The sequence below is a fragment of the Mangifera indica genome, chromosome 1 (genome assembly GCF_011075055.1).
Source record: "Mangifera indica cultivar Alphonso chromosome 1, CATAS_Mindica_2.1, whole genome shotgun sequence".
Lineage (NCBI taxonomy): Eukaryota > Viridiplantae > Streptophyta > Magnoliopsida > Sapindales > Anacardiaceae > Mangifera > Mangifera indica.
Window position 1 is genome coordinate 21,329,161 of NC_058137.1, and position 12,278 is coordinate 21,341,438.

At 30.4% G+C, this 12,278-nt stretch overlaps 2 protein-coding genes across 2 annotated transcripts; both read right to left on the reverse strand.

Annotated features, from left to right (window-relative positions):
• Positions 1 to 1,392: 1,392 nt before the first annotated feature.
• LOC123222509 (UPF0481 protein At3g47200-like) lies at positions 1,393 to 2,760 on the reverse strand. Its single transcript, XM_044645367.1, has one exon. It carries the CDS (start codon positions 2,758 to 2,760, stop codon positions 1,393 to 1,395), a length of 1,368 nt encoding a protein of 455 aa, XP_044501302.1.
• Positions 2,761 to 11,470: 8,710 nt separating this feature from the next.
• LOC123222587 (UPF0481 protein At3g47200-like) lies at positions 11,471 to 12,037 on the reverse strand. Its single transcript, XM_044645467.1, has one exon. The coding sequence runs from the start codon at positions 12,035 to 12,037 to the stop codon at positions 11,471 to 11,473; it is 567 nt and encodes a 188-aa protein (XP_044501402.1).
• Positions 12,038 to 12,278: the final 241 nt, after the last annotated feature.

Consider the following 12,278-nt stretch of genomic DNA (forward strand, 5'->3'; position numbering starts at 1 on the left):
CAGCAAGATTCAATGAAGTCCGAAACAAAAAGTAAATCCTAAAACTGAATAATTCTGTAAGGATGTTGGCGAACCTCCTTTGTTTGTAGATAAATAAAGAAAAGTTTCATAGAAATTTATAGATAAATAATTGAAACGTTTATGAATGGAGACGACCCAATTTCTTTCTTTTAGTCTGTCCTTGTGCTCATTGAATTGGCTGTGAATGGCTGCGAATGGAAGATTCAGAATAGGATTCGCCCAAGCACGCTAGTAATTCTACGAAGACAAGAAGAATAGACGAGAACGAGAATATGAAGCATCCTCTTCTCCAGCCACAAAGAGAAAGCGTAGAAAGGCCTGAGTTGTCTCTTGGCTTTTCCAAAAACAACCGTCAGAGCTTGGCTGACTGAGACAAATAAATTGGAGAAAACAAAGAGCGGGATTGATGGGAAAGACGTGAATTCTGTTACCGGAAATGTTCTCTGCAGAAGTAGCAAGTGGGGGGTCGGATCCGGTTAAAACGATGTTAGTAAAACGGATACGGATAAAAATAGATTGGCTTATACCGACATAAAAATAAATTCACACCCAACTTTGTGGGTACAGATATACCCACGGGTATCCGTATTAAATCTTTTTAGTTTCAATTTTTATATTTTCTAAACTTTTAGGTAATTAAGAAATAAAATTTTTTATTTTTTAAAAATAATGCGGGTTACCGTTGGTATATTCAGTCTAAACTTACAAGTGAATCGTTCAGTTTGTTAGATTTAACTCTTTGTGATGATTGATGTAGAAGGAGAAATGGGGTAAATTTTATCCTTTTAACATTATTAATTAAATAAATTATATTATGAATATTAATAGATTTTATAAATTTTAATAAGTGATGAGTGAATATTAAAATTTTTAAAAATCAGAAAAAGCCTATTAATTTATATAAAACAATAATTGCTAAAGTTTAATACAAAATTACAAAGAATTATATGCCAAAGATTATTTAATCAATGTAACGGGAGAGTAAATACCATCACTAAATAATAATTTCAGTAATTTTTTTCTAAAATATTTTATTTAATTAATTACTTACGTAAAATCAATATAAATTTCCAAATAAATAATAAAAGTGTCCAAAAATTAAATTTGAGAATATATAACTATCGAAAATTCATTTGGCAATACAAGGAATTAGCTATCGAGAATATATAACTATCGAAAATCCTTTGATAAATGTAAATGAATTAGCTATAATTATTAATTACTTGAACATCTGGCAATACAAGGAAAAACCCACAAACTAAAACGCTTTGAAACAACTCAAGAGGTAAAATCAAAAACGAACAAACCCTTGTTATAACAACACAAAAAAAGTTCAAAGTATGAGAAAAAAACAGAGGGGATATAATGAATCTAAGAGCAGTTATTTTGGTGATTCGTCACTTGGAGAACAGAAAACACTGCTTGAATGACTGTAAGTAGAATCACAAAAGCAGCAGCAACTACGGAAAGTGTAGTCCATGGAGTGCTAAAATAATTCTGTGCCAATATTGCCCTCCAGTTGTTGTAGCTTTTTCCTCGGTAATTTTCCATTTCTTCACAAAGAATTGAAAAATAAAAATTATCGGGATTTAAACTTGTTCCACTTGAGAGGTTATTCAAAACAGTTGATGCTCCTTTATCCGGCAGACAGTTTTCAATAATATCCTTCTCAACAAGTAACTCAATATCTTTGGGAGTGTCGGCAAGACGATGAATGATATAAGCATAGTCGTTTATGTAAGTTTCGGAGTAATGACGTTGCTCGAAAGCAATCAAATTTCGAAACAACGATTCAGTTTCAAGCTGTAGTTTCAGTGGTGGGATTTCCAAAGTCCCCTTCTCAAAATTTATCTGGAATGAGTCGTTGCTTTTGCTCAATTTGAACTCGACTCCAGCATTATGGAGTTGCATCACACTCGGTGCAGTCGCAACTTTTCTTTTCATCGTTTTGGGCTTTATGATACTAGACAATAACCTCTGCATTCTCTCTTCGCGTCGGTTTTCCTTTTGCTCTTCAGATGGTAGATGGCAAATTCTTAAGAAATCAGTGAAATGTTTAACTTGTTCCGCTTTTTTTGGGTCCTTAAATTTCCCTAATTTGCCATTTACTGCCTGTAAACTCTTGAAATATTCGTATGTAAGCTCTATGAACCGAAGTCTGTCTGGGACAAAGGCTTGCACTTTTTCTAGGTTAAAAATTTCCTCAAGAATGAAAAATGGAATTTGATTCTCAAGCAACCACATGTCGTACCATATATCTTGAATCAAATATGGCTGTCCAAATATACGGTCTTCTCTCATTCGCAGATAACTTAAACTATATCTCAAGAAGAGTTCAACAATGAAGACGACGTCCACCAGAATAATTTCCACAAATGCATTGCTATCAAATTTGATTTTTTCAGCATAACAACTACGTAATGTGTCTTCCTTTGTCCTTATCAAATAATAAAGCTCTTCGACCCTTAAACGGGTTCGCTCAAGAAACTCTTGCAGGTATCTTCGTTTTTCTTCTTCCAGGAATTCCAAGTGTGGTTCCCCATGGTGAAGAGGGCCAATGGAGACTATTTGAGGTGTATAAACTTTTTCATTTTGTTGGCGCAGACGCTTCGATGCTCTGTAGATGCAACAATTTGAGGATGAGGTCAATTTTGGCATTTCATTTAGCTTCTCTTCCAAATGTGTCCACGGCATCCTTGAAGGTTTTGATTGTTCTTCCCTACCAATTAATTCCAACATGGTAAACAATTAACTCGGTGAATATTATATTGAAGATAAATGAGGGAAAAAATAACTATATTAAACGCTAGCTGATATCTATATCAACGATATTTTAACGTTAATTTGGATTCGTGCTAATATGAATCTTTTGTGAATACATAATTTCTCTACTATATATGATACATTATTTGAAGCATTTTTTACATTATTTTCAGGATAAGTTTACTACTGTGCATGCGTAAATCAAATAAAACATTAAAAAAATGATAACATAAATGTAATCAAATGGCAACCTAGTTATACTATATATTTAAGCTCTAAACCCCTTCTCTAGCTAGCAAGGTAGCATAATTTATAGCAAACTTAATTAAATTTATATCGTAAAAATGTAAAAATTTGTTGACAAATGAGATGAGAATGAGAACGCATACTTACATGTGGGTACCATCTGGGATATCTATCAAAGCTTCCTGATCTTTACCTAGACTCGGGGAAATTTAGTGTGTATTTTCAAGTAAATAAAAAAAATGAAAAAAAAATGCAAAATAAAATAATTACATACTCATAGTGTTTCGATGGCCAACCGCTTCAGATCTCTTACAACAAGTATTTTTTCCTTAGGCTTAGGACATTATGAACTAGTAAACTAATTTTGACCCTTAAATAGAACTTTCCTTTCCTCTACAGGTGGTACAAAAGTATAAATTTTTTTGTTTTGTTTCTCTATAATATTAAGCGACGCTTTAATTTTGCCCCAAATTTAATACCTTGGAAGCCATTAATTTCATTGGTCCAAGTCAAAAGCTAAAGTATTCCCCATTCAATGACAGATTTTTTAAATTGTTTATGAGAAATATATTTGTTTATTAAAAGAAAACGATATAAAAATAAACAAAAAAACATTTTCCATGAATATTCAATTTGTTTGATTTAGTAATATACAAGATCATCAACAATACCAAAATATAAATAATTTATTGAAAACTAGCGGTGTATACACTGTAGAATTTCTGTTTGTATACATAAACCTCCTTGCAAGCAAATATGATACACCAAAAAATGCTTCAGCATTACTGTCGAAGCATGAAAAAAGAAAAAGAAAAAATGCAATATGATACACGTTTCTAAGCTTTGTTTTCGTCTTGTAAAGCACAAAGCAGCCCTTAGTTTACGCTTAACCAAAAATTTGAGTATAAGTTACGTTGCATATGATGGCCCCAGAAAATCCTATAAAATCTTAAACTTTGTCTTAATCAAGCTATTGATAGCGCAAGCATGGGGCCATAGCTTTTATTTCCCCGGATATTTAAATATTTGACCATTTCTCTAGCACCGACATTGGCAATTATGATTGAATGGGTTAATGGGAGAGTCAACAAAATCTTGAAGTGCTAGTCAGCTTTTAAATTTGTAATGAACTAACAAATTTAAACTAATTACTTACACAACACACTAAAATATAAACTAATTTATTTATTTAGATTTCCAAATATGTAATGTGCCTATTAACTTCTATTTGTAATGTATAATGTGATTTTTTTTTTTAATTTTTAATTTGGATTTATAATGTGGAATCTGTAATTTTTGTTATTAATATATTTATAATTTTATAGGATATAATATGCATTTTAAAACCAATAGGGTGTTTATACCTATATTGATAACAAAATTTACATATTTCAAATTTATTGATTTGATGGAATTAGGATATTATGAACTAGTAAACTAATAAGTATTTTTTTTTTCTTAGGAATTAGGATATTATGAACTAGTAAACTAATTTTGACCCTTAAATAGAACTTCCCATTCCTAGACCTGGCCACGGTTCATGAACCAGCGGTTTCGGTTCGAAACCGTCGGTTCACAGTTCGAAAATATAAGAACCCTGAACCGAAACCGTAACAGGACGGTTCGTCCACGGTTCGGAACCGCCGGTTCCGGTTCACGGCCCCGGTTCGGAACCGACGGTTTCGATTCGAAACCGATATTGAACCGTCAATTCTAATACATGATCTTGATTTAATTTTTAAATTATTAATTACAATAATTGAAATTTAAAAGAAAGGCTTGGACTTAATTTTTCAATTAAGCTTCCTACGTATCTTCTTGGGGTTTAGAAGAATCAAAACCTACGTAGTTCTCTTACCTTTGCATATCTAATAGCTGACAGTACCCCCTTACCTTATCATTCACCTCCACTATCTTGAGTATTATTTCCTATCGTCATCGAACTATCCGTAGTTAAATCAAGCGATTCTTCATTGAAGTCCACTTTCATTTCTTGTTGTTGTAATTCGGCTCTTGTCTAATCGTCCACGCATACTTGAGCTTCAATAGATTCGGGAGCCAAACTTGATCGTCTCTCATCCAATATATTACTCCCTTGACTAAAAGCTTGTTCTATTGCGACAGTTGCTACCGGTGCTGCTATAACTTGTTTAGCAATAGTTGTCAATATTGGAAAAGTTGATGCGTGTCGACTCCACCATTCTAAAACTGGAAAGTCTTTACCTATATTGCTGTCACCAAACTCAAAAATAGTAGTTAAATAAATATCAAGCTTCGAGGTGGAGCTTAATGTTCCTCTTGGTTTTTTGCCCCTTTGCATCATAATACGATCACCATAACTCATATTTTGGGTTGATGATGGGGCAATAGGTGGTAGAGAGGAAGAAGAACCACCATAAATTAATGCATATTCAGCATAAATTTCTTTAATTAAATTCATAATATTAGTTATAGTTAATGAAATATTAACTTCATCTAATTGCAAACATTCATAATATAATGTCAAATAATCTGTGACACCATCTAATTTAAATCTAGGATCAAAAAAATATGCAACAAGAAAAAGTTCTGGAATTATTTTATAGTAATTTAACCATTTTGTTTTCATTAAAGAAATAGCTTCTTGTATAAATTCTATAATTAATTATGAATTGTATAAAAAAAATTGAAATTGAAATTAATAAAAAATTAAAAAAGAATTTAATTAAATTTAAAAAAATTTAATTGAATTGAAAGATTGAGAGAATATTAAGAGTTTAAAGAATGAGAATGAGAGTTTGAAGGATTGAGTGAGAGAGTAGAGAGATTGAGATTTGAGAGAATAGAATTTAAAGGGGTATATATAGAAAAAACTTTTTTGAAAAAAATTAGAAATAGGGGGGGTGAATTGAAATTCCAAAAATTGCAGGGGATCAACGGTCCCCTGCAAATTTTCCTTCAAAAGGCAACGGTTCACTGCGCAGAGAACCGTTGCCTTTTCAAATAAAATTCAAAAAAAATCAAAAAAATTTCAAATTTTTTTCGGTTCAGCACAGTAAACCGCCGGTTCATAAACCGGTGTGAACCGGCGGTTCTATGGTTTCAATTTATGTGAACCGGAACCGAACCGTAGAGCCACAGTTTCGGTTCCGGTTCAGTCCGGTTCCGGGTCTGTTGGTTCCGGTTCTGGGTTTATCTAGGCCGGTTTTGGTCCGGTTCACGGGCCAAACCGGCCCGTGGCCAGGTCTACCCTTTCCTCTACAGGTAGTACTAAAAAAGTATAAATTCTTTTGTTTTATTAACTCGAGATGTTTAACACCTTGGCAGCCATTAATTTTATCTGTCCAAGACAAAAGCTGAAGTATTCCCCCACATAATGAGTTATAAGTTTATTTGTTTATTAAAAGAAAAGGATAAAAAAATAAAATAAATAAAACATTTCCATGGATATTCAGTTAGCTCGATCTAGTAATATATATATATATATATATATATATATATATATATATATATATATAGCACCAAAAAAAGCTTCAGCATTGATTTTGAAGCATTGAAAAGAAAAAGAAAAAGAAAAGATGCATATGATATATATTTCTAAGCTGGTCAAATGACTATTTCTCACCCAAAATTTGGTGTAAACTCAATTTCTTATCTGTTAATTATTAAAAAATCTAAAAATTTATCCAATTATTAAATTTCACTATTATTATTAGGGGTAAAATTGTTATTTATTAAAACATTTAAAAATTAAAAATTTATCATATTTTTTTCTCTAAATTTAAAAATTAACAAAATTTTCTCACTCAAGGTTTGAAAAATCAACATTTCCTTCTAAAGGTTTTCCAACCACCATTACAAGAGATTGAAGACGGCGATGACGACATTTTGCCTCTCTCTTGACTTCTCTTTCAATCACACTTCATTTTCAGTCATCATCTTTCAACGAAGATGAATTTGGGTGGGGGAATGTTAGTTTTTAAATTTGAAGGGTGAAAATGTAATAAATTTTTAATTTTTCAAATATTTTTGTTAAATAACAATTTTATCCCTAATAATAATAGTAAAATTTAACAGATATGTGTGTATTTGAATCTTCGATAGTTAACAGGTGAGAAGTGAGTTTGCACCAGACCTTGGGTGGCACATAGTCACTTGGCCTTCTAAGTTCTGCGTTCATCGCATAAAGCACAAAATAACCCTTAGTTTATGCCTAACTAAAAAATTATTATAATGTGTCACGTTACACATGATGATCACGGAAATGCCTACGAATTCTTAACCTTTGTCTTAAGCAATCTATTGACAAAGCATGCATGGGCCACACGTAGCTTTTATTTCCCCGGATAATTAAATAATTTACCATTTCGCTAGCACCGAAATAGGCAATTATCTTTGAATGGGTTTTTGGGAGAGTAGCCAAGATCTTGAAGTGCTAGTTAGCTTTTGAATTTGTAACGAAGTAACAAAAATATCTCTTCTAGAAAAATTAAAAATTACTTACACAACACACTAAAATTTTAACTAATTTATTTATTTAGATTTCCAAATGTGTAGTGTGCTTATTAACTTCCATTTGTAATGTATAATGTGATTTTTTTTATTTTTAATTTGGATTTAGAATGTGAAATTGTAATTTTTGTTATTAATATAAGTATAATTTTATGGGATATCAATTAAGATAATCACAAATTAGGGTCTGTTTAAATATAACCAATTGTTTTGGGTTTTATACCCACAAAGTCATTAGTTTCATGTAGGACAAAATTACCACATGTGGTTAGGGTGTCTACCTATTTTACAGCCTAGTCTGGTTGAAAAAACAAAGTAAGCACAGTAAAGTGTTTGTGATAAAAAAGAATAACCATGCTTTTATGAGAAGTTAAGGATATGATTAGTGTATTTCATCATCATAGGATGGGTCAAGAGAAGAGTTCTATTAACTTTAGTTGTTTGCAAAAATATACAAATTAAAAAGATCTGATTTGGTCTAATTTATTTATTTATTTATGTCATAATGTATTTATATATTTATTATTTTTATGATAACATGATTTAAGTGTTTATGTATTGACACATTTTGCAACGTAAGTTTATAAAGTTTAATAAATGCTTAATTAAAAGTTTGGATTTCTTTTATATTCGGTATGTTATGATTTTTTTTAATTACATGATTTGTAAAGTAAGCTAGTGTGGTTCTCTTTGAATGCATATTTTCTTTGTAGAGTATTCATCTAGAGAATTATTTTATAACATGCATACTCACAACTCTTACTATAAATCACACATATGGCTTACTTAAACCAAATCGAGTCAAAACCTCACAACATTTAGCTCTCATATTCTCACTTTACACCATAGTCACTATTCGTGCATTTATACCACTTATTCTTTAAACAAATATTAAATTTTTGCACATAGCTCATTGCATCCTTAGCCTCTCTTGGGTTACTTCACTAGAATGGAAGTTTTGCCTATTGGAATGACTATTGTCTACTTTATTATCACATCCACTTGTATGATTAGAGGTAAAATAATCATTTATAATATTAAATATTGACTAATATTGATTGTGAACTAAATAAGTTGAAATTCAATAATAATTCAATTTCAACCTATAAACAACCATTCATAGGCCCATGGACAATCGATTGTAGCCTTCCATATTAGCATAAAGGATAAAAGCCATCTTTGCAATTTTAAACACGATGAACAACTGTTCACTTGTAAGTTAAACATTTATTCATTTGATTATGAAAACTGTGTTTAAATTATGCATGTTGTTGTGATTTTGGGGGATAACACCAAAATATAGAAACGCATCAAGATACAACTTTAGGGTGTGCTTGAGAGAAGAAATTTAACTTTGCAAATTCGATCTATAAGTGACATTTCCAACAAGGTTTGAAGGGGAAAATCATATAAAGAGAGGACGAGTTCTACAAAGAGGTAAGTAGGAACTTCACCTAAGGTTTCTGATAAGTTGTTAAATGTGTGTAAGTATTATATGATGGTGATAATGATTGTTTCCTTGTTGACTGAGTGGTGTTTTGCTTATTTAAATTATGATGATAGTCTCTATGTGTGTGTGTAAATATAAATTATAGTGATATTTCTATATGTGTGTATATGTGTGTATGTGTGCGTGTATCTCTTTATGTAGCACCTATAACAGGTTACAAGTACATTGAATGAGTTTTCTTTGAGATATTTATATGTGGGATGATGAGTATGATTTGGTTGAATAATGAATGTTTAGAAACATAACTAGGGCTTGAAATTTATCCCCTAAAGTTTCATAAGATAATATGTTGATTGATAATGTGTTTTGACATGCTTTGTTATGAAAAATCTTGTTAAATTATACACTTAAGTATTATAGATTGTTTGGTAATCATTAGCCTTTGAAAACAATAGATTTTAGGCATTCCAAATGTCATGAATGGTCATGCATCATGTTAAGTTGAATTGAATGTTACTGGTTTATGCTTAAGTTGATTAAGTTTATGCAAGGTTCAAACTCAAGCTTAATAGAGTTTGTAGCTTAAGCTTGAGATAAGAACTACTGACTCAAACTTGATTTGTGAAATTATAATTAAATCATGTTGCTTATTCATTTATTAATTACCCCTTATATCCAAGGTTCAACATTGAGTTGTATATATGAATTTTAAGTTAAAGAGTTACCATACAAATATATATAAATTTTGAAGTTTACTTATATTATACTTGAGCAAACCATGAACTTGTGAGGTCACTAAGTAGAAAAACAATGAGATCGAGTTCAACCCAAGTATAATACTTGAGTCACTCGAGCTTGAACTCAAACTTGACTTGTTAATAACTGAGTGGAGCTAAGTAATTTATGAGTGACTTGACTCATTTGTAGTGTTAATTAGTTCTATATTTTAAGAGGCGTTTAGTTTAGATAATGTTTTATTATTAAAATTGAAAGATTACCTTGAAGATAAATTATTTAAAAGATTATTAGATATAAATAATTACTATATTTAATAAAATTTGTTCAAATGTTTTAAGGGCGTTTAGTTTGGATAATGTTTTATTACTAAAATTGAAAAATTATCTTGAAGATAAATTACTTAAAAGATTATTAGTTATAAACAATTATTATTTTTTAAATGGCGTTTAGTTTAGATAATTTTTTATTACTAAAATTGAGAGATTATCTTAAAGATAAATTACTTAAAAAATTATCGGGTATAAACAATTACTATAGTTTGGATAATGTTTTAACAATTACTACATTTAAACAAAATTTCACAACTATCTCATCTCGGTCTATATCAATTCAAGAGTTAAAATTGTCCAAAATTCATTTATAATAATATTATATGTATAAATAAATCTTAATAACATATTTATACAATTTAATATGATAATATATGATTAAATGATTATGAAGTGAAAGAAAGTAGTAACAATTCATATTATCCAATCAAATCCTACTACTTTAATTTGTATAAATAAATTACACATAATTTTATTCATTTAAAAAAATATTTACATGTGATCACAAAAAATAAAAAAGGGGAAAAACTAAATGAGGTTCCACTTTTAATTTGCTCCGAAGATTACGAAAAAAATACAATTGCATTTATCAAGCAACAATCACTAAAGTTTAATGCAAAATTACTAAAAATTATATGTCAAAGATTGTTTAATCAATTTAAAGGGAGAGTGAATACCATCACTAGAATTCTTATACTAAATTCCAAAAATATTTTGTTTAATTAATTACCTACGTAAAATCAATATAAATTTCCAAATAAATAATAGAAGTGTCCAAAAATTAAACTTGTGTATATATAAAAATCAGAAATTCAATTTTCAGCAAAAAAAAAAAAAAAAAAGATGAAAACACGACTCAGGAGTCAGGATGATGCACGGGCCCCATATACACAAAAATCGAGGCCAGTAAATAAAAAGTGTATTGAGTTTTTTTAAATATCACAATAAACCCGGAATCATATTCCTATCTAATTATATTAAATAAAAATAAAATATTTTTAGCTCACAATTAGACAAATTTCCAACAAAGAATGCTTGTAGAATAATATTTAACTAAAGAAATTAATTTCTAGAGGGCCCAAGTTTTTATTATTTGCATAAAAACCCTATCTCTGTGGTTATTTAAATTAAAAATCCGATCATAAATGTGAATGAAATAGCTATAATTATTAATTAATTGAACATCAGGCAATACGAGGAAAAACCCACAAAAACACAAACTAAAACGCTTTAAAACAACTCACGAGGTAAAATTAAAAATAAACAAAGCCATGTTAAAATAACCAAAAAAAAAAAGCAAACAAACAAACGAAACAACGAAGAAAACAGAGGGAATATAATGAGTCCAAGAGTCTGGCATTTTTCTTATGGAAGAACTTCACGAAAACTGAAACTCGGATTCTCTTATTAATAAAATTTCCTCTTTTACCACTCAAGGGTTTAAGCTACCCTTGGTGGTAGAGCCGGCATTTTGTTGATTCGTCACTTGGAGAACAGAAGTCACTGCTTGAATGACTGTAAGTAGAATCAGAAAAACAGCGGCGAACAGGGAAAGGGTAGCCCATGGAGTGCTGAAATAATTCTGTATCAATATCGCCCTCCACTTGTTGTAGCTTTTTGCACGGTAATTTTCCATTTCTTCACAAAGATCTGAGAAATAAAAATTATCAGGATTCAAAGTTGTCCCATTTGAGAGGTTATTCAAAAGAGTTGAGGCTCCTTCTTTATCCGGCAGCCAATTTTCGATAATTTGTTTCTCAACAAGCAACTCAATATCCTTGGGACTGTTGGCAAGATGATGAATGATAAAAACATAATCGTTTATGTAATTATCGGAGTAATGACGTTGCTCGAAAGCAATCAAATTTCGAAACAACGATTCAGTTTCAAGCTGTAGTTTCAGCGGTGGAATTTCCAAAGTCCCCTTCTCGAAATTTATGTGGAATGAGTCGTTGCTTTTGCTCAATTTGAACTCGGCTCCAGCATTATGGAGTTGCATCGCACTCGGTGCAGTCACAACTTTTCTTTTTTTTTTTAAATTTGAAAAAAGGAAAAACAAATAGAAAGACTGTTTAATATGTGTTTAATACAGAAAATCTGTAAAATATGCATTTAATACATTAGGGGTTTAAAAATTCAAAATATTGTGTTCAATACACGAATTAAACAGAATTATACCCACCTAAGAAGAGTCACATAGCATATTTGGGTTGCATCTTGGAGCCATTATATTACTGTTT